Source organism: Leuciscus leuciscus (assembly GCF_965113295.1).
Source record: "Leuciscus leuciscus genome assembly, chromosome: 20".
In the NCBI taxonomy this organism is placed as follows: Eukaryota; Metazoa; Chordata; class Actinopteri; order Cypriniformes; family Leuciscidae; genus Leuciscus; species Leuciscus leuciscus.
This window is the reverse complement of record NC_138744.1, coordinates 26796235-26819222: the sequence shown is the minus strand read 5'-3', so window position 1 is coordinate 26819222 and position 22988 is coordinate 26796235. Positions and strand designations below refer to the sequence as shown.

The following is a 22988-nucleotide window of genomic DNA, read 5'->3' as shown; positions in this document are numbered from 1 at the left end:
TAGCTACAGGCATATGCCTGCATGCTTACAAAGAGACACACACATTAATATCCTAACTTTATTAATATAATTTTATTAACATTTTGAACAAATGTTCCTGTGAACAAATGAGTTTTAAAAGTAGGCTACCTATAAGCATTCCATGCAATTTCTTAATTAGCCATAGCCTATCAAAAAAACAGCATGCACACAAATGAAAAAAAAAAGCGACAGTGCAAATATATTTTATAGGTGTCTGGTTAAATGTAATAAAATCAATGTGCGTGCATGGGTTTTTTAGATTGTTTTCGTTCTGCAAAAACTAAAAAAATAATACACTGATGACGTGTTTAAAGTTGCCTGTACACGATAAGTTCAGGGGAGATTTAATTTGTCATTTATCTGTGGGATCTAACCAAGATCACAGTCTGCAGATGCAGCTTTCACACCTGCATGTTTCCTCAGCCACTCCGGATGGTTTTCATATGGTCTGGGTGAGGTCTCACGAGAGATCGACAGGAAATATGTAAAAATATGAATCCTTAGTACAGTTTAGATGTATACGCGACTTCTAACAGTTACCCCCACCCACACACACACACACACACACACACACACACGAGTAGCCTACTGGCTTATAAACGAAGACATTTGAGACGAGTCGTACGAATAAAATGTTTCAGATGTTTAATCTCAAAAATAACTGAGGGTAAAGTAACTTATGTACAGCACAGAATGTGCAAACATGTATGGTTTCTGTACAAAGAAATGTACATGCAAAATTAACATCGAGTCAAAAACATTCAAACTGACGTTATGTAAAAAACAGGGTGTCGCTACGTCCAGGTTTTTATGGTGTCTGTACATCTATACATTATGATAAACTAACTTAAATAAAACATGAAAAGTCATAGGCTACTAACATTACTGTCCCAGCATTTTTTTTTTTTTTTTTACCTCCTTTTATATTCAGCAATAAAATAACTGCAAATAGGTTTTAGTGACAAGAGTTAACAGTTGCTATTTGGAGTAACGTTAATTATTTATTCCACTGCAGTTTGCCTCAAAACTTTAACCCACAATTTGGAGGCAATTAACTTGGTACTTTCTCCCTGTACAACAGATATAGTACACGGGAACAACTCATCTCATTGTATTTTAAAACAAGGTGAAATGAAAACAAATAATAATTATTATTATCGTTTAGTCATGCAACCTTATATTAACAGACTACTGCTGCAATGAGCAGATATGGAAATAAAAAAATCCTAATAATCTGACCATATGAAGCACTACTAACTTAAATTCGATGAACAAAAACCGAACAAGACACAATAAATAAATCAACAATCAATACATGTAAACTCCTGCTCTAGGAGTCAGAATTGCATTCATAACTTATTGTTACAAATCATAACCACCAAACAGGGAGAAGAAGCATTTAGGTACATGAGGATTAACTTTGGTATAACGATGAAAAATAATGACATTCATAACAAAAGTGTGACAGACACAAATGATTTTCACCAATGAGGCTTAAGTTTACAACATAATACTGAACACAGAGAACTCAGCAAAAGAGCCACAGAAACATATCTCAACTCGCAGTGGCCGATACATGTCGGTTTAACACGAATCATTATAAATAGCTGCAAAATGTAAAAGCCCAAACATTGCACATTTCAACAAATTACAAAGAGTGCACATTTGCTCTGCTTACTGGCACTTCCTGCCTTCTGCGGGTTTCCAGCTTGTATTCTAACTGGTCAGTTGAAGGTCATGATCAGCCAATGAGAACACATTTCAAACACAGAAAATAAAAATGAATGAAGGCAGGTCCAGTTTATTTACAACATAAGGCTGATAGACAGATGCGAATCGAAATGAAAAGCTTATCTTTTACTCCCCTTGTCTGAAAGAGTTGCAGCTGTTAAAAGGCGTTTCATTTGTTATGATTGATTTCCAAAATGACTGTATGCTTATCAAACACGAAACTTGAGATGAACACCATAATTTAACCTATTTTATTTCCCTTTAAATAAGCATTTTTTTCTCCAAAACGTTCAGGATAAAGATATCATCTTTACTGTGCTTCTTTACATGGTTTATACAAAATGCAATCTTTCCTGAATGTAGCTATTCAAATTACAGTACTCCTCTGAAGCAACCAGACGGAAATACTTTTCGAACACAAGGCTAAACCTTTCTGGCTCAGGGAACAACCTTTAAAAAAGCATGCCCCCTTCTTAAATCACTTTTTTCTTCTTCTTGTGAGTGTTGTTCAAACAAAGAGAGAACGAACATATATAGCTGAAATGAATTTTTGAACTGTGGGAAAGGGGACTTCAGAGATTTGTCAGCAGCAGTTACAGTAACAGAGACCCAGAACCATTTCAGAATGACTCTAAAACGAGGATGAGATTTCAGCATATTTCCCATTTATGCTCTATATTTTCAACAGAATTCCTCCATATCCCACTCAGATCTGCAGGAGAACATTACTATTGCATTCCCCCTCTACGTTTCTCTCAGGTCTGGCTGAGTAGGCGGCTACGCAGGAATGCTCGGAAACTGGCGACGGGTCGCAGGTCGTTCTGATGTTTCCTCCGCTCTATGAAAGAGATGAGTCTGGAAGTGTCGAGGCGAGTTGTGGCGGAGGCCATGTTGGGCTTCAGCCAGGGTTCCTCGCGTAGACAGACCTGCGCAGTGGGACGTCTGCAAGGCTCTCCTTGGAGTAAATTGCATAGGAAGTCCCGCGCCGCCTGACTCACGCCGCGGAAGTATTCCTCCGGGAAGCTGAAGTCGAGGCGGCAGATGTTGAGGCAGGTCTCCTCAACGCTCTCGTCCAGGAACGGGGACGCCCCGCTGAGCATGACGTACGCCAGCACTCCCAGACTCCAGAGGTCAGAGGTCAGAGCCGCTGGCTCACCCAACACCAGCTCGGGGGACGAGAACTCTGGGCTGCCCAGCAGAGGGTGGATGTGAGGGATGTTGGAGAGATGTGCCGCGTCACCGAAGTCCGTCAGTTTGACTAGAGGCTGGGTTGACGTTTGCTCCAGTAATACGTTCTCTGGCTGGAAGACACATAAGTATGGGATAATGAGGAGAAATGGATGCCTGACAGGGTCAAAACATAAGAATATAGCATATAGATTATACAGAACATCTGACTTTGGAACGATGCAATCGAGAGGTCAAAAATTCGACAGAGTAAAGTAGTAAAATATTTGACAAAATTGAATTATTCAATAGATATACAGTATAGGGTAAGATGACCCCTCAACTTTTTTTTTTTCCTTAACCATAGATGGCACACATATCTCAACACTAAATGAATGCCTATGCTCTTAATTTTGTCATTTCATCTGAATATCAACATTTCTGAAATTTAGTCAGTCAAAATAGTTTTGTCTCTTGAATATAGTGATCTATGATCTTTTTTTGGTCTATTTGTTAATGAGGGATTTGTTGACCTTGGGGTAAGATTCCCACAAAAATTGGCACAGAAAGCCAAACATGGCTCATGTTATTATTTTAAAATGTAATTATTTTGTAATTCATAGGGTTATTATTCAATCATCATTTAAATTGTTCTTATATAAATATAATTATTTATAGGCTTTTCTACATATTACAAAATTCCAAACATTTCAGAACATGGTTGTACATTTTAACATATGTAGAGAGAAAAAAAGGGGGAGATCAGAAGACAAGCATTATTCAATATTTGAATGAATTATTTCAGACATCTTAGAATTTTATCAAGACCTAAAGGCTATTGTTTTGAAATCATTCTTGAATGCATAGTGATGCCATTATAACATATCATCAATTCAAATATGGGCAATTAAATATGTATATATTCATATTCCTGTATAGTCATACTGTAAAATAAATGTACCTTTCAGATTAATCTCTTTTACTGGGATCTGTCATCTGTTATTGAATTATTAACTAAATTGTCCATATACCATTACACACCCTAGTTTCTTAAAACCCTGTGTCTAATGCTTAAATTAATATTCACGGCATGGAAAAATGTATTTATGCTACTCTTTTTTATTTTTACTCTTAATGCATTTGTTTGTGTTTAGACTAATAGCTGTCACCAGGAAGAAGTTATTTGCATTTGAAATGCTTGTTAAATGTTTTGTGTTTAAGTGATAAACGTTCTATTTAATTTGACATTTACATGCTAAATGGTTTTGTTCTGTAAGCACTTTACAGCATCCTGTTGACTCATCACACTTCTTCTTCTATGCTTTCACTATTGCTTAAATTCTTCCCCGTTTTTAATAGTCTTTATTATTTAAGACAATGTATGAAGCTTTTTATTGTTAGCCCTTCTTATTAAGATGATGTCAATGTAAAATAATTATAAGCAATAAAAATAAAAATAACTAAATTTAAGCACTGAATGTTCTTCAGGGTTCACACTTTTTATGACTAATGAATCTACATGATGTGTACAGTACAGTATGATGTGTACACCCCCCTCCCCCTCCCTTAGCAATTTCTACCTGATAAAATATATTACAGCTTAACATAACTACAAAAATTATATTCATTCTAGAAATTTCTGTAACACTTTACAATATGGTTCATTAGTTAACATTAGTTAATGTATTAACTACCATGAACTAACAATGAGCAATACATTTGTTACAATATTTTAATGTTAGTTAATAAAAATACAGCTGTTCATTGCAGTGGCGGTTCTAGACCACAGTAACTGGGGGGGGCCAGGCAGGGGCCACTTGTGCTTTTAGGGGGCACACCTTTAACATTCATCTTAACCTATTTTCAGTATTATTTCAAGTCATTTTTCACCATGTCATGCATGACTGCAATCTCTAGAAAAAGCTAATAAATTATATTAGCTAAGCTAATAAAACAATTTCAATTCAAATGAATGTTTCATTATGTTTAATTGTAGTGTGATATAATGATCAATAATAACAAATTTTTAGCATCTAAGCACATCTAGGCACTTTTTTTACACCTGGGGTGGGCGATATGGCAATAATATCATATCACAATTTTATTTATTTTTTCAGGAAAATCACGATTTTATCACGATTCTTTTTTCATGTTGGTTTTACTATTTTGCATGTGACTGAGCATTACAGCCAAACTAATGTCCCTATTTTAAAAGCAAAGCCTTATAGGTAACAAAATATAGGTAACAAAATATAAAATAAAAAAGAATGGCAGACATTTAGGCCAAAGTGGCGAAAATAAAAATCTTTGTCACTATTTTCTTTGTTATTAAAAATTAAGAACAGAGATACATATTACACATACACAACTTAATATACAAATTAAATAAACAGTGCTTTATTTTTTCAGCTATAGGTGTATTTAACAGTAGAATTGAAGAAAGTAATTAAATGAACAAATATGAAAATAAAACACAACAGACTTAAAGTTCTCAGTCAAGAGCAGTGAATGATTTCCTCTGTGTGTTTTGTTGTTTTATTAACATTAAAGGGATAGTTCTCTCCCCAAAAAGTCATAATTTACTCTCTTAAGTTGTTTTAAACCTGAATAAGTTTCTTTCTTCTGTTGAAAATAAACGTTATTTGAAAGAACGTGAGTAACCAAACAGTTGATGTACCCCTGTGACTTCCATAGTATATTTTTTTCCTACTATGTATGGAATTCAATGGGGACCAGCAACTGTTTGGTTTTGGGTGAACTATCTCTTTGTTTTAAATAAAAATTTTTTTGAGGTTTTTGGCTTGGCTTTTGGCTTGCTTAGTTGGGGACATTTAATATTCAACAACATTATTGATCTGCCTTAGGGTGGACGATGACGCAATTTTCTTCTAGAAACAAACTTTGTTGTATTATTTTCATGTTATCAATGTGAAGCTGCTTTAATACAATCTGTATTGTAAAAAGCGCTATATAAATAAAGGTGACTTGACTTTTTGAGGGAACAGATTAAAACAAGAAATAAATCTTGATCTGTAACTGTTTTATCTGATTTTATAGGTTGTTGTGTCTTCATTTAAATAATTTTAAGCCATCTTGCAGCTCTCTTGGAAATGTGTTGAGGCCCTCCACTTGCTTCCCCAAATGATCTACAAATTTATTAAGAATAATTCAATGGGAAGGCCCACCTTCAAGTCAAGATGAGCAATCCTGCATGCGTGAAGGTAGTGTAAAGCTTCTAGAACATCCCGTAGGTAAAGAGACACCTTTTCTTCAGTCAAGTTCCCCCAGCTAACAATATAGTCCAGGAGACGACCTTGATCAGCGCTGACATGCAAAAAAAAGAGAAAATATGTTTCAACAAAACACTCACACTTTCCTAAATCAGCCGACGGTATTATCATTAGCGTGTGAGAAGATTATATTGTTACAGATAAAGAAAAGAAGTCCACATACATCTCCAGGATGAGAACATAACTGGCTGGGGTCTCAAAGGTGTCCAGCAGGCCCACCAGATGAGGATGCTGAAGACACTGGAGGACGCCCAGCTCTTGAACCACCTGCTCTCGACGCATTAGCTTCTTGTTTACTAGCTTAGCGGCCACTGAAAGCCTGCTTCCTCTCTGCTCACACCACTTAGTGACGGCAAACCTGCCTCTACAGACGGACAGGAAACAAATAATAAAGATAAATAAGTATGTTTTATTTTATATCTTCATTTAGCTAATCCAGTATGTGAGGATATTTGATTTGTACGGTACCTCCCTAGTTCCATGACTTCAGTGTAGAGGGACTCAAAGTTATCCTTCCAGAGGATACCGTCACAGGAAGTGCCTACGAAAAAAACAACACCGTCAGTGACTCTGCTGGTACAGTTAAACGTTTTGTTTTTGAACACTGTGGACGGAAATCAACTGACCGATGACTCTGAGGTAGGCTGATGATGTCACTGAGCCCACGTCATTGGAGGCGATGCAGGTGTAGGTGCCACTGTCGTCCAGAGCAGCAGGTGAGATACGGAGGGTCACTTCCCCTGTCTCACTGAACAAAAAGTGAATAATTAGGACACAAAAATTAACTGCAAAACCAGCGTTGTTCTGTCTATTCAAAACATGCTTCTCTGGATTACTAGATTCTGATTGGTCAATCACGTCATTCATTGGTCAAATATTTAGTGCTGGGCAACGATTAATCGCATCCAAAATAAAAGTTTGTGTTTACATAATAAATGTGTGTGTGCTGTGTATAATTATTTTGTATATATAAATACACACATATGCATGTATATATTTAAGAAATATTTGCATGTAAATACTGTATATACCGGTACATATATATATTTATACATAATTTATATTATATGTAAATATTTTATATATAAATAACACATTGTTATTAATTATATACATGCATATGTGTATTTACATATACAAAATAATTATACACAGTACACACACATATATTGTGTAAACACAAACTTTTATTTTGGAAGTGATTATTGTACATTTCACTTCTTATGTTTTTACATTACAACTTTGTTTTTTTACGCTTTACTTTTGTTTTAAAACAAGCTTTTTTTGATAACCAATATCATTTTTAATTAAAGGAATAGTTCCCCCAAAAATTATAAAAATTATCCCATAATTTACTCACCCTCAAGCCATCCTAGGTGTATATGGATATCAGCCAAACACAATCGGAGTTATATTAAATCATATCCTGGCTCTTAAGCTTTACAATGGGAGTGAATAGAGTAGGCATTACTTGAACATGAGTTGCATGAATTACTTTTATGATGAATGGATGCACTTTTTGGAGCTTCAAAAACTCAGGCACTAGACAGGATAGAGCCAGGATATATTTTTTATATAACTCCAATTGTGTTTGACTGAAAGAAGACAGTCATATAAACCTAGGAAGGCTTGAGGGTGAGTAAATTAGGGGATAATTTTCATTTTTTAGCGAACTATTCCTTAAAGATTTGATATTTAGTGCACTTACATTTCAACAACATTTTAATTATAACATTTAAAAAGAAATTTTGCTCACTAATTTTGTCAGTAACACTAAGGTTCATTAGTTAACATTAGTTAACTACCTTTAATTAAAATGAACTATGGATGAACAATACTTCTACAGCATTTATTAATATTAGTTGATGTTAATTTCAACATTTACTAATGCATTATTAAAATCAAAGGTTGTAATTGTTAACATTAGTTAATACACTGTGAGTTAATACACTGCACTACTAACACTTGTTAGTTCATGTTAGTTAATACATTAACTAATGAACCTTATTGTAAAGTGTTACCATTTTGTCTAACCGACATCAATGACAAATTGTAAAAAATAAAATAAAAGATTTAAAAAAAAGTAAAAAAAAAAAAGTAAATGAACTTGTTTTTGTCCAAATTACCAAATGCAGTCAATGAACAACACGAAGACAACTGCATGGAAATATGTACCAAGTTTCTTTCAGTAAACAGTTCAAATGAAAGTAACAAAATGACTGTTCATCTCTCACAATACATTCCATCAGAAAGCAAAGCAAAAGCGCCACCTGCAGTATGTATAACAGCATGACACTGTGCACTGGTTTTACCTGTGTGTGAGTGTGTATCTTCCACCACTGCTTAGAGTGCTCTGGTCAGGCCCTCTCCAGCAGACCGAGGCTTTGGGCTGCCCACAGATCTTACAGCGGAGAGTAACACTGTCACCCCTGTCACACACCACCTCACACAGGGGGACCGTGAACTCTGGGGGAACTGCTGCCAGCAATTCAGAAACACACAGTCATATGGCTGTTTCATGATGACTCATGAACGGATTCAATATATTCAGAGAGATTTCCAAGAACGAAAGAGCAATATTCTTACTTACCATCATAAATGTAGTTGGGATTCAAAAGCTGAAAAAAAAAAAAGCAACAATGTAATGTTTCATATGTAAAATTAGTCAAAACCATGAAATGAATTACATAATGAATCATCAGACTGTTAAAGCAGTACCTTTACAGAAACCTTATTGGCGGGTCCATCTCTAGACTTGCGAAAGCCATTCTCTGGTTTGTTGTCTTTTCTGCCCTCTTTGTCTCTCTTTTCGGATTTTCGTCTGATGCGGAGAGCTGTGTGCCATGATGAAGACTTCCTGTATGACAAAAATAGCACTGTTCTTGTGACAACTAATTCAAAGTTAGACTATAAATATTAGACAACAAATAAGACGTCAATATCCTTATAAAACTGTGGTCTCTTCTAAGTGAGTCATAAGCGGATGTTTTCGCACTTCCATAATTTGTAGTAAATTAAAGGTCAACGTGAACTCAAAATGAACCTGTTTACATGCTTAATACACATTCTTTGTTTTATTGAGACAATTCATCAGTGCACATTACTCAAAAGCATCATCATTTTAATCAAAAAAACTTAAAAATAACTTTTATTTCCATTTCGAAGTGGAACTGACGATGCAGTGTAGAGTTTCACTTCTGAGGGAAGCGTGGTTACATAACCTAGACGTTTTTAAATTTTTTTCAATCAATTCCTTATGTATAAAATCAAGTCCCATTCAACATTTATGTTGAGTATCCTCTTAAATTTTTAAATGTATTATAGAAGGTTGATGGGTTTTGAGGTTTTGTTGCAACAAGACCGATTATTTAAAAATGTAACTGCTATAATAATATAATATAATATAATACTTTATATTAAGGTGACGTAGTTACACGTTACATGTACTTGTAAATTATGCATAATTACAAGCAACTAACCCCAACCTTAACAGTAAAGTAAGTACATGTACTTAATTAATACGTTTTAATACATTTGTGTAATTAAACTGTAACAACTTCACATTAAAATAACGTGTACTATAATATATTATAATAACCCCTAGATGGAGTCAAGATACATTTTTGTTGTCGCTATGGACTATATTGACAAGAATTATGTATTTTACACTGGCGACATACCTGAGTGAAAACGGATTTCACGGTGAGTGATCAAATTTTCAGCAGTAATAAAAATAATGTGTTTTAAAGCTTGTTGTTTTGCAGAACATCACAGTTATATGACATGAGAATAGTAAGGCCTGTAGTTAGGGAGTACATGTTATTTAAGGAAAATATAATTATATTTTCAGAATGAAAAAGGCTAAAACGCCCCCAGGGGGCATCGCTTCCCACTATCATTATTACTGTACCATGTTCTGAACATCACATCCTTTGTTTTCCCATCAAATGTAATCTAAGTAGTTGATTGAATTAAAATATTTGGACTTGTATCTAAAAATTACCTCAAGTAACAATATTTTTCAAATAGGCTGATTTTCAGCATGGTTCATTAATTAATATTCATATTTATCTACTATTATTTTGACTTGTCTTTAAGCTACAACTGCTTGTACTCTGATTTCACTGTAAATGTATAAAGCAAATAATATAATATAATATAATATAATATAATATAATATAATATAATATAATATAATATAATATAATATACTATAATATAATAATAGTAAGAAAGGCCATTTATTTGTATGGAAGTAAATGACAAGATATTTCTGATGCATTTACTAACTTCTCGAAATACATTTTTTTTTTTACACTTAATATAAAGCAAATATCTATAGAAGCTTGTTTTTTCTCACAATTGCGACTGCGAGTTTAGATCTCACAAGTTGCAATTCTGACTTGCGTGATATAAAGTCGCAATTGCGAGTCATAAAGTCAGAATTGCGTGAATTATCTTTTAAAATGATATTCTGTGGCTGAAACAAGCTTCCATAAATATCCATTAATGAATTCTTTAATCCCTGAATACCCTTATACCTGTAACGATCACCAGCTGGAGTGCCTCTGAGAGTCACCAGAGGGCACTCCACACCAGACTATCATATTTCATTCACACTACATTTCCCAGAACTCACTGCCCGGACTCATTATCATTGATTGCATTCACCTGTATCTTATTACCCTGTTAGTCTCAGCCTATTTATACCTTGTACATTCATTCCCGGCGAAGTCTTGTTTTACTGTTACTACATTTCTGAGCGTTATTTACCTGTGTTTGATTCTTGTTTTGCTGACCTTGGACTGTTTCACCGTTTCCTGATCGTTTCTCTGCCTGGCCTGACTCGGATTGTTTATTGGACTCGGATTATTGCTGCCTGCCCTGACCTCTGCCTGTTATTTGGATATTCTCTGTGTTTCCTCCTTTGATCTGTTCGCTGTTGATGACCCTGCCTGTACGACTACTCTGTAAATAAACTGCATTTGGATCTTCACCTTCATGTCTCGGAGCGGTTCGTAACAATACCCTTAATGAATGAATATTATTATTATTATTATTGTTATTATACAAATTGCACTACACTCAAGCAGTTTAGTAACAATACGACAAAACGCTGTGAAGCTGAAGGTACCCTAAACCTAACCACAAAGATAGTGGTTTTGCAGATGTGAATTACTTTAGTATTTCTAGAATGAACAAAATAATTATTGTACCCATTTAATAAAAAAATGTCATTTAGCTTTTATTGCTTACGTGCCAGTGATTACGCCTCCGTGTGCCAATAGTATCACACATGGCTAAGGTTACCCCTGGTAAGCAAACATTACATTGCTGACATTGTGCATAGAAAAAAAAAGTCAAACCATATGGTGCTTCTTCATCCTAGATCTGACTACTTAGTCCATCTGTAATAAATAACAAATAATAACCAATCCTCACTTGAGGGTTCCGTCGGGGTAGTCGGGAATGATGGTGGAGGTGTGACCCAAAACGTAACCGGGGATCCAGCCCTCAGCTGCTGGGCCTTGATCTGTCGAGGCACGGAAAACTAGAAACATGTTCTGCTGGTTAGAGGCCAATATCTGCACAACCTCTCCTTGATATACACTGATCTCATCCTCCTTTAGAGCCACATAGTCCTGGGTCACCAACATGGTTGACACACTGCTGCTGCTGCTGCTTTCACTCTGAGAGCAGAAACATAAGCAAAACGTCAGCATAACACCACACATTTGACATGATTTACATTTTATTCAATATGTTTGTATGTGAAATGTGTTGAAACATTTAGTAAGCTGGACATTTAAGAGAGCATGAATGAGGCAAGTGAGAGCAGTTCAAGGAAAATATTATTTATAAAGCAAAATCATTTTAGTTACAAGAACCTCTTTCGAGATACATTAGAGTCGTTCACACTTAAAATTGCTGCCCAGATGCTGTACTGTTGGTTACAATGTCTATGATAGTTGTTGGAACTTGGAACATGTTGAACTTTGTTGCATCGCCAACTATCTTTTTTGCTCATGTTGCTTCTAATCACCTACTCATTAAAAATTAATAACTTCTGGCCTCTTTGTTGCAGCAAATTACCGTCAGTGTGATTACCCTTTAAGTTCTGTTGGTTAGGAGAGGAAATCTAACCCTTCAAGACAACATGAAATCAATATTGGAGTTTTGTGGCTTTTAACTTCATGACCATCTATTTGCTAGTGGACTGCTAAAAGTTGACAAAATATATTTGAACAGATAAACACATTTAAAGTACAATCTTTCTCTTTCAGGAAACAGACAAAATACATGAAGGACTCATACTGCACTTTGGGAGAAGTTGGAGAACCCAGATTTTTTGTCCAATACATTTTTTTTATAGAATGAGAATATCATTGCCTCAAATACTGCCTGCTTCTGACTTGCAAGTAATAAATTACTGTTCATGACTGTGATGTAACCAAAGCCTATTTGCTATTTAAAAAAAAGAATAAACTCTTTGATATGTTCTTGTTTCAATAGGAAATAAGCCTGCAGGGGATTTTATGGGGATATTTTCAAAAAGCTTTTTTTTTTAAATCCGCCAAAAAAGCAGTAAGCAGGTTAAAAAGAAAAAAAAAAGTGTTAGTAATTGTTAGTTGGTTGGTTTACGTGCTCCCAATGCTTGCATATTAGGTCTTCACGGGCTGTTAAGGAAAGAAAATCCTGCCAGTTCAAAGCAGATAGAATCAGCAGAGATAGTCAATGGATGCACAGAGTTTCTGAGAAACTCTTGAGAAGTTATCCTGTTTAACAGTGTACATTGTTAGTTGCTCAGCACAGTCAAACCAGGCCAGTTAATATCCACAACAGCCTGTGAGAATCCTCTTTTAGGACCAGGCACAATTACACACCCCAGCGGGTTAGTATGAAGCTGGAGGTGGAGGTGAAGCAGGACTAGGCCTCACTGAAGCCAGGAGCTAGAGTTTGGCTCTTACCCCATTGCTGTGAGTGGAGTGCAGGGACTGCTCACTGGTGGAGGAGCAAGTACTGATGCGGTCCAACTCCTTACTGTGGGCCGAGTGCCTGCGAGTCTGACACTGGTTTCGACTTAACGTGTCACTCTGCTCTGTGTAAGAGCCAGGCCTGCCAGTGGGAGAAGCTGGCATCGAGACCCAAAAAGGGGAACCCTTCTGGGCTTGGATGCCTGGTGTGAAAGGTGTAAAGTTCTGATGGTTCAAGGGGGAGAGAATGGGTGACGGGACTCTTAGATGAGGCTTCGTTAGGGTGAGAGACTGGGACGCAACTGGAGTTCTTGGAATAGGTGTCCCTGATTGGGCTTCCTCGCGCAGCTCCTTCAAGGGGCTCTCCAGGACCCGCATCCTAGGGACCTCACTGTTAAGGTCCTGGTCAGGAAGAGGGCACATACCTGAAGTGCGGTCATCTGGGGTGGGGGCGTGGTGGTGCTGCACAGGCTGAGGGAGACGAGAGGAAGGTTGAGGGATTCGGGAAGCTCGGGATCGGGAGCCACAGCCGGGACCCATGGAAGAGCTGCTGCTACCCCCTGGAAGTCCACTGCTGCTGGGTCCTCCAAGACCGCTTGCTCCAACATGGTTCCGTTGGTATTCAATGGGTGAAGTCAGTGCTGAGTGGACAACAAGAGACAAGTTAGGTTAAATGCTATAACTCAATCATCTGAGACATTTTCATGTATGAATGTTCTCAACAATGTTCTATCCTGGCCTATCCTGCTCCCAGAGGTCCACTATTCTACAGTGTGTAGCTCCAGTCCTATTTAAACACACCTGAAACAGCTAATCAATGTGTTTTGGGGAAGCTTGGAGCTAAACTCTGCAGGACATTGTCACACCAGGAGCAGGATTGGATACCCCTGATCTAAAGCAACATATTGAAAACACATTACAGGAACAATCCCACAGGACCAACTTGAGGTTAAGATAGTTTGTGGGGCTTAACACCAACAACCTTTTGGTTTACAGATATTTAACCAATAACCTCCTTTGTTGGAAACTCTAAAATTGCATTACCATTGAGGAAGTTTCTCTGGTTTTCCAGGATGCTGCTGATCTGCTGGATCCAGGCCTGGGAAACCAACCGGTTGGAGGAATGGAGGACATAGTGTTCTGTACTGCCAGTTGATGACCTTGAGGTCAAAACAAACTTACAAGGGTCATTGTCAGGACTCTCCTCTAGACCCAACCAACTGACCTGCAGAGTAGAGATAGAGATAGAGATAGATAACAGAAGAAGAATGAGATGAGTTGCTAAGCTGTGTCTTGAGCACAGTCTTTTCAACAGCAGTGGTTCTGTCTACACACCTTTATGCTGTTCTTAAACAGATAACCTGGCATAGAGAAGCCCTTCTTTTTATCCAGAGGTTCACTGAAGATAACTATTTGCTCAAAGAGGAAGACGCGCCTCTCCTTCATGCGAGAAAGGAGACCACCGTCCTGGTCTGAGACCATAAAGGTGTCCTGGAGAATCAGTCGGCCCTGGGCTACAATTTTACCCTGAACACAAGCATAAAATAAACAATGTTCAGTCCACAGAAAAGTAAAAATTCCCTAGCATGTGCAAACATACCACTAAAAAGTAAAAAACTGTAATGAAAAGTATTAAATGAAAATGAGACTCTTAGTAATCCATCCCAGGGTAAAGGCTTTTTACAATCAAGGTGCGGTCACATTTACCATTGTTTTGTTGTTGTTTTTTTGTGGCAAATTTTCACATGTGAAATCCAGTCATTTCAATAGGAATCAATATGATCTGGAATTTTGAGTGAGGGCACCATATTTTCCCTATACAGATTTCACAACAGGTTCAAGTTAGCCATGTGGATTTGCCGCGTTAACAAATAGAAAGCTGCTTTGTTTGAAAATTACTATTGTGTGAGCTCTGCTTCATACATCCCAACAACAGTATAAAAACTATTTACACACAGAATTTCTATGAAATGTGACCGTGCCTTAGGTAAAAAAACGTTGTATAATAAACATTCACAACACGACTCTCTATGCAGTCTATTTCAAAATATTGTGTGATGCTCCCATGTTTTTTATTTGGAGGCAAGGTCAGTGTTTTAGTTGCTCGGAATGTGAATTTTGCCAGGCATCTAAACTCTTTCCAGGGAATGATGAAAATTCACTGCCAGTCTTGGTTTGATTTGTTGCCTTTTAGCTGAATCAGAATTAAAGGAATTACTGCTAATTTATGTACATACAACTGTTAATGGCTGTGCTTTTAACTTCCCACCTACACGCTCATACTTTTTTGTAAAAAAGGAAATTCATCTTACATCAAATCCTTGGAGGCGTCCAACATTCATCATGTCATTGCAGCGTTTAGGAACAACACACATCACCTCTACCGCTTTCTGTGAGAGAGTATACAGCAATGTTAACAACAAATTTTTTTATTTTTCTGAAGAAAATATGACTGGTGCTTGCTTGTGTAAAATTTGCCAGTGTATTACTAAGGTGTAGTGGGTCGTTGCTAGGGTGTTGCTAGGTGGTTTTTAAAAGTTAAATACAAACCCATGTCTTGACAAATACACTTACCTCTAATTCTACAGTGTCCAAACCAGCCTTTTTGGAGAACTTAAGAAAATCCTAAAATTATGCAATCAGAACAAGGATGTCAGAATAAAACAAGACAAATATATTTTCTCAAGATCATCCATGCTTCACATAAGCATGATGAGACTGTATGGGTCAGTAATACTAGAAATAATGTCTACTTTGCTTCTGCAATTTCCCTGTCTGACCTTCAGCAGAAGCTGGTATTTCATGATCCGCTGCACTGGTTTAATCAGTAGATCTGTGATCTGTAGCCTGTGGCCTAACCTCTGCTTTAAATCCTGATGAAGATACAAAGGAAAGATGAGTGTGGTTATGAGTCTGTCTCACTTTTCATGACTCATGTTTAAAATGTCAGGCAGGATGCAGACAGTGACTTGAGTCTTACCTCAAAATATGTGTCGATGTACTCTGAAACAATGTGCTCTGATTTGGGCTTGTTTTGGCAGTACACAATGTACATGTGGAGTCTTCGTTCCTGTGGTCAAAACAAAATATCAGAGACAGAAGTCAGAATCATTATCATTAATCATCATACTAAATAAACTATTAGTAACTATAGAAACAACCTAGCAATGGAAACTAAAACAAAGAAAACAGGAACGTAACACAGGAAATAAGAACATACAAACTGAGAGTACAGGAAATAAAACCAACACAGAACATGACAATCAGATTAGTTTATTTTCAGAATAAAAGAAAGCAGTTCAATTTATAAATGACGCATTTTCTGACACATAAAAAAAAATCGTCTTATATGTATAAAAACTGTGATTGTTGACTAGATATATGGCATGAAATATATGGATTGAAACATTATACACATACATACATACATACATACATATACATATATATATATATATATAAATGGAATGAAAGACATAGATTGTACTGCATGTCAGCTTGCTTATTATGCCCAAAGAGCATGATCTATTTGTCCACGTCATGATAACAAGAAACTATGCGTCTAACCACAAGTCGAGAGCTGTAGTTCGCGAAAGTTTGTGATGCTGTTTGCAAATATTCATTTGAACTATAGTTTCATGAAACACAGAACCATTAAACTACTGTATGTTGGTAACGATAGAAATTGCAACCATATATAGTTGGCTAACGGTGGTTTTGGGAAACACCCCCCAAAATGACTCGCCTCGACAACATTGAAGCTCAACCAGTTATGTAAGTTAGGGACGGGACTATCAGTTTAGCTGACCAATAGTAGATATACACACTTCACAGAACAGAAAATACACAATTCACCTTTGAATTTAACACAGATGCACCTTGCAATTGTAGTTGTCTTAAGTCCTATTCGGATGGGACTAGTTTTCCAGGGAGACGTAGAGAAGTTTGTGTTTCACAGTACTTTGCGCCTTCTGATCCCCTCTGAATCTACCAAGTCTGTGTTTATCTCACACAATCTTTTTCAAAATTCCAGAGCAAATGACCTACTTTTTTTCGGTAAACTCAACGGTCCTCTGAGAAATCTAATCCCGTCCTAATGCGAATGTCTGTGATTGCTGATATTGCATTATCCTAATGCTTCTCCACCTGCATTTTTTGACCTACCTGAGCAACCGTTTGACAATATTAGTTTCAATATGGATGGTCTCCAACGAAAAAAATAACATTACAAAATTAATAACAACAAAATGGAGCCAAATCGCTGAAACTTGCTAAGACTGCCAATTTTAATATCTGTGTCAGGTAAGACTAAGATACTTATCTAGATTTCTCTCACTTTTGCAAATTTATTATAAACAGCCACTGCTATAAACTTGAGCAGTTTACTTAGGGTTTTTATAATAAATTAAAATGATATCAACAAATAATAAATTAAAAGACATGTCAAACGTAATGCACGCAAGCACAGCACATGATTTTCTGTAACGCCCACATCTAGAATAAAACACCCCCACCTCTGTAGTAAACATGGCAATGTTAATCCTGACCGAATCATACATGAAATCACAGACGGCGAGTGATAAGAATTGTAATTCAAACATCGTTTAGAAAACTAGTCCCATCCGAATAGGGCTTTAGTAAGAGTGAAATCACATCATACCTGTCTGATAAACAGGGGTGCGAGCCTATCAGGGTCCTCCAAGCACTTCTCCAGTTCACTAAGAAATAAGCTACAAAGAGCAGAGGTTTACATTAACATTAATGCCAGAGAATTAAAGTAGGGTCTTAATATGGTATTTGAGAGGATGGAAGCTAAGTGCATCATTTTCACATACTCTTTATGCCAGTCATAAATCTGGTTAATGTTCCCAAAGACAATCTTATCTTTGCCCTTCATGTCGTCGGGTACACCCTCCTCCTTCATCCTGCTTATGTAGCCCTGCAGGTGCCAGAACACATGAGTACAGTTACCATGTAGACAGTGACAGATAAAACACGTGATCACACTGAGCCATCATTCTGAATTAGCAGCAAATCCAAACCAATCTCATTTCCTTTCAGAGACACTCTGTGTCAAACAGATCATGTGATCAATTCACAACAAGTTGTGTAAGCCCTCAATAGATACAGACTATTGAACAAAAAGAACTTAACCCTGAAAGCAGCTGCCAATTGTTTTTACTTGAATTAATGTGTTTGGTTACAAGTGGTCACCATAGTGATCTCAGTGCAGTGTTTGTTAAAAGAACTGAATATAATCCCACCTCCACGACTGCACCAAGGTCTCTCACGTAGTCCCTCTCTGTCTCGACCAGTTCCAGCAGAACATAACTGGAAAAGAAAAGAACATTTCAATTGAAACCAAAATGGCAGGTGGAGTGAAAAGAAACACATTTAATACCTGTAAAAATATTTCTAATTATGAAATCTTATTAAAATGTACTCAATATTTGAGAGTGCTACGTATTTTTTAAAGCTAATTATAGTACTCTACAGGAATCAATGCTGCCTATGCACTCTTTCACATGACATTTATAGCATTGGCTATGAACAAGCTGTTTGCTGTCAGTCAGTAATGGTTTGTTAAAGCAGCGCGCTTTTATTGACTTACGCAGTTTAATTCTCATGCTTTAATAGTATGTATAACTCCTACCTTAATATAACAAGCTGTGTTACAATGAGGAACGATTACCTCAAAATGTACATCTGTATGCAGGTACGAGGTACTTTTTCTGAATGAAATACATACATCTCTCTCACCTTTGCTCACGTGCCAGTGATTAACCCTCAGCGTGCCATATGTTGCTGACCCCTGCCTTAACCCATGCAGTTACCTTATATTACCCAGCAATTTCTAAGGTAAGTACACTGTAAGAACACGTAGTGCAACCTTGATATTTAGTGCCAGTTTATCAGAAAGCGACAATTTTGTCCTCTTCAACTCACTGTGCTTTATTCACAAATGTTTTATGTGATTTTGTGCATAAGTTAAATAGTTAAACTTTGGATGGAAACATACTGTAGCTAATGTTCCTCAATGCATTGAACTCTATGGAATAAATCTTGAAGCTACAGTTAACTCAACCCAATGTAAAGCTTTATAATGTGATGCTCAAATTTCAGACTATAGCTTTGACCCAGTTTGCCACTGACCTTTTAAAGCAAACACAATAATTACGAGGCAATTCGCATGATATATCGTAATGTACAACCAATATTCTAAATGATCCTTATTGAACTAATTTACATTCAACAAGAGCATACCAATATAGTAAGGAGTCTTAAAACGAGTCCCTCATGTCTAAAGAGTTATTTTTACTTTCTATGATGTATCAAGTCGGCATGACTCTTTTCTGTCTTAAACTCGTTACCTCTTTCATCTTCTTTTGCTCTTTTTGCCATTTATTTAAGTACCAGTCCTGCTTTTTTTAAACTTCTATGCTACTATCTGCAAAACTTTTCGTGCAGAGGTCAAAGTGTCAACATTTGTATTGAGAAATGAAGCCCTCATATTCCAAGTCAATCACTTACAAGGTTCCACAGAAGAGATTCGATTTCGGTGCTGTCTTAAGGCCCATTTTACACCAAAAATAACTATAAAGAGGAAATATCTGAGGAAAATAAGAGAGGGACGCACTGTCGTCTCTTGAGGAAGCCAGTCTTGCGTTCGTCCATCTCATCGATGGGAGAGGAGGAAGACAGGAAGGAGTTATCCGATGGGATGCAGGAAGGACTACTGCTATCTCTTTTCTCAACAGGGAGAGAACTGGGCCTGTCCTCCAGACTCTGAGAGAGAAAAAAGAATTTAGTGGACAATACAAAAATATTCAATGTGAAATGATGGACTGTGATCTCCTACCATTTTGCTCTTGACGAGTTCCTCAATAGCGCTGACCAGTTCAGCTGCACTCGGTGTCTCTGAACTGCTGGGACGTCCAGACAGACGGGAGGTAGCCTATGTAAAAAAGAAAACAAGTGACAATATTTAGAATCTCACAAAGGTAGGACTATCATAAACGTTATGAATAAAAAAAAGAAATAAAAAAAAAGAAATTATCAAACAATTTTGGTCAGGTTGGGAAACAGCAAGACTACCACCAAGTGGCTTGTTTCCACAGTTTTTTTTTTTTAAAGGGATATACCGCTTACTCATCAATTTATTATTTATTGGTGGTTAACTAAGTAGTCTAATTTGCATGTTAAATGCCCTACCTGTCTTTTCCCCCATGAGGACTAGTTTATTAAGTGGAGTGACTTCACTTTTGGGTTATAGTTACATAACGGACTAGACTTCAATATTCATTTATTATGTGAATCTGCAACGATGCTCACCATTGTAGTGTTCTGACACTGAAGGCGGAAACATTCCATTCCAAATATGGTAATGAGTGTGGTTTCTGGATTCGCCAGCCAATCGGGGGCTGATTTCAGAGTGGTAGGGGCTAATATGGGGGGGGGACGGAAGTAGGAGCTTTGGTTTGGAAGATTTGGGTTGTTTTGGGTAAAGAGTAAGTGCATACATGGCCCACCACATGTGATCGTACACACAAATACTCCATTAAAAAGCACATAAAGGTCACGGACAGAAGGGCTTTCACAGGCTATAACAGTCAGAAGTCAGAATGCTACTGAATCTGTGCCTCAAGTTCTGGCAAAGCACAACTGAGGATGCGTGGAGTATTCAAACAAAGAAGGAAAATATGCAAGGATGAGGTATAAAAGTAGAAAAAAGACTGAATAGAAGGAAAGAACAGGAGACGGCTGGAGGAGAGAAGACTACATAGAGAGATAAGGAAACTGAGACAAAACAGAGGCAGAACAGAAATCAACATAATGCTGGAGAACATTAAGAAACAAAGAGAAAACAGACAGCAGTTAGAGATGCCTGACAGAGACCTCACTGGTCTTCTTCTAAGCTATTATTACCATAGGTTAAAGTCAATATGAAATGGCATTTGCAACACATTCTACTTCGTAATCTGACAAATTTCAATGCAAAATAGGAAATTAACCCTCAACCTCAAGTGCATCTCACTGTATCCCAATAGTAATATAGTTTTTAAACTCTATCGGTGTCTGTGTTACAGTGTAATTATACATTCAAGTACTGAGTAATAATAATTAACTACATGTACTAACTATAGTGTTAGGTTAGGATTAGGGTGTGGTTTAGGTAGTCTTCATGAAATTCAGCACAATTTATAGTAATTGCTATAGTAACTACATGTAATGTGTAACAAACACTGCAAAATAAAGTGTTACCCTATTTGTTTTGCTATTACATGAATCTGCATTAGATTACTGCATTAACTATTTGTAAGATGTACAACAGTAGCCCATTCGGCTGTTAGTTAATACTAACCTATAGCCTGCACAGCCTTGGTCAAGTCAAGTCAAGTCAAGTCAAGTCAAGTCAAGTAAACTTTATTCATATTGCACTTAATTCAATACAGATTGTTTCAAAGAAGCCTTACAGTGATAACAGGAAAACATAATTTCGGTTGTACGGCAAAAAGTTAGTGTTCAGCTGAAGTCAGTTCAGTCAGATCATCAATTATTAAATTAGTTCATTTCATCTATAAAGCAGGTCTGCATCGTTCAGTTCAGTTCAGTTCTCAACCAATAGTGTCTGTGCAGGCAAATCAATAATATTGTGGATTTGACTGCACTGACACTAGGTGACATCAGCCTAAACACAATGTCCTATTGAATCTGGTGTGGTGGAGCAAGTAACATTTACATTTCAGTTTGATGCAAGAAATCTTTGGTTACACTTTATTTTAAGGTGTTATTGTTACAGTATTTAAGTACTGAGTAATATTAAGCAACTACATGTACTTACTGTAGAATTAGGGTAGGATTAGGATTTGGTTTAGGGTTAGTTGTGTGTAATTATGCATAATGTACTGTTACTACTATGGTAAGTACATGTAACATATGTAACAAAGACACTGTAAAATAAGGTGTTACCAACTATATATATATATATTTTTTTTTTTTTCAACATGCACTAATGAATCTAGCATGATAAGGCCACGTGTTTTAAGTATATAACAGAGCCAAATAAGATTTCATGCTGACTTTATGAAAAACGATTTACTTTGTTTAGTCCAAAATAGCAGCTTTCAAAAAAGTAATGTAATATCAAATCAAAATGGATATCAAAACCCATCCATGTTGATTTGGCGACGCTTCAGCAGTTACCTTGTCCTCCTGGGAGTCCTGATGCAGAAGACTGTGCTGTTGGATGGCCATAGGGGGCGGCAGGGGAACCGAGTCTGGCCCTTCCTCTCCCTCCTCTTCACCACAGCTCTGCATCCCTGAGGAGGAAGACTTAGACAGAGTGCCACTGCTCAAGCCCTCATTTCTCATCCTCTGTGAGGACAGAAGAGAGAGAAACAGAAAGAAAGAAATAAAGAGAGATAAACATTGTTAAGCTATGAAACAGCTCGGCAGCTGCGGCACATTTTTATACCAAAATATCACTAGGGGAAGCGCTGCACTGTATTTATAACTGCTCTACACTGGAAACCACAAGACATAAATAACACTTAGACAGTTACAAATCATACAGCGCAACACTTAAAAACACACAGTATGCTACATTTACTTCTGCCTTCATTGACGTTTCAAATGCATTTACCAGGATAGGAGTGTCAACTAACAAACTACCATAGACATTTACTTGTCTACAAACTGTTTTAACCATTTTCACTGTTGCAACCTTTTTTTTTTAAAGTAAACAATTGTATAGATAATTGAATATACCATTCAAAAGTGTGGGGTCTATAAGATTTAAATGTTT

The 22988-nt window shown here is 36.8% G+C and overlaps 1 protein-coding gene across 5 annotated transcripts in view; it reads right to left on the bottom strand.

The window, feature by feature from the left end:
* Positions 1 to 649: 649 nt before the first annotated feature.
* Positions 650 to 22988, bottom strand: part of triob (trio Rho guanine nucleotide exchange factor b) — a 206255-nt gene continuing 183916 nt past the window's right edge. For 2 of the 5 annotated variants that reach the window (XM_082150218.1, XM_082150219.1), the window contains exons 37-58: positions 22388 to 22558; positions 20043 to 20138; positions 19821 to 19969; positions 18448 to 18514; positions 18019 to 18122; positions 17844 to 17913; positions 16164 to 16253; positions 15964 to 16056; positions 15758 to 15808; positions 15496 to 15573; positions 14519 to 14710; positions 14228 to 14408; positions 13178 to 13824; positions 11652 to 11899; positions 8928 to 9066; positions 8800 to 8827; positions 8522 to 8684; positions 6836 to 6957; positions 6678 to 6750; positions 6373 to 6573; positions 6105 to 6243; positions 650 to 3053 (exon numbers count right to left, since the gene is read on the bottom strand). In XM_082150218.1, coding sequence (XP_082006344.1) covers positions 2508 to 3053; positions 6105 to 6243; positions 6373 to 6573; positions 6678 to 6750; positions 6836 to 6957; positions 8522 to 8684; positions 8800 to 8827; positions 8928 to 9066; positions 11652 to 11899; positions 13178 to 13824; positions 14228 to 14408; positions 14519 to 14710; positions 15496 to 15573; positions 15758 to 15808; positions 15964 to 16056; positions 16164 to 16253; positions 17844 to 17913; positions 18019 to 18122; positions 18448 to 18514; positions 19821 to 19969; positions 20043 to 20138; positions 22388 to 22558 — 3648 coding nt within the window. In that variant the 3' untranslated portion in view covers positions 650 to 2507. Of the gene's footprint in view, positions 3054 to 6104; positions 6244 to 6372; positions 6574 to 6677; positions 6751 to 6835; positions 6958 to 8521; positions 8688 to 8799; positions 8828 to 8927; positions 9067 to 11651; positions 11900 to 13177; positions 13825 to 14227; positions 14409 to 14518; positions 14711 to 15495; positions 15574 to 15757; positions 15809 to 15963; positions 16057 to 16163; positions 16254 to 17843; positions 17914 to 18018; positions 18123 to 18447; positions 18515 to 19820; positions 19970 to 20042; positions 20139 to 22387; positions 22559 to 22988 lie in introns of those variants that run through there. The other 3 variants (XM_082150216.1, XM_082150217.1, XM_082150220.1) reach the window with 2 other exon arrangements.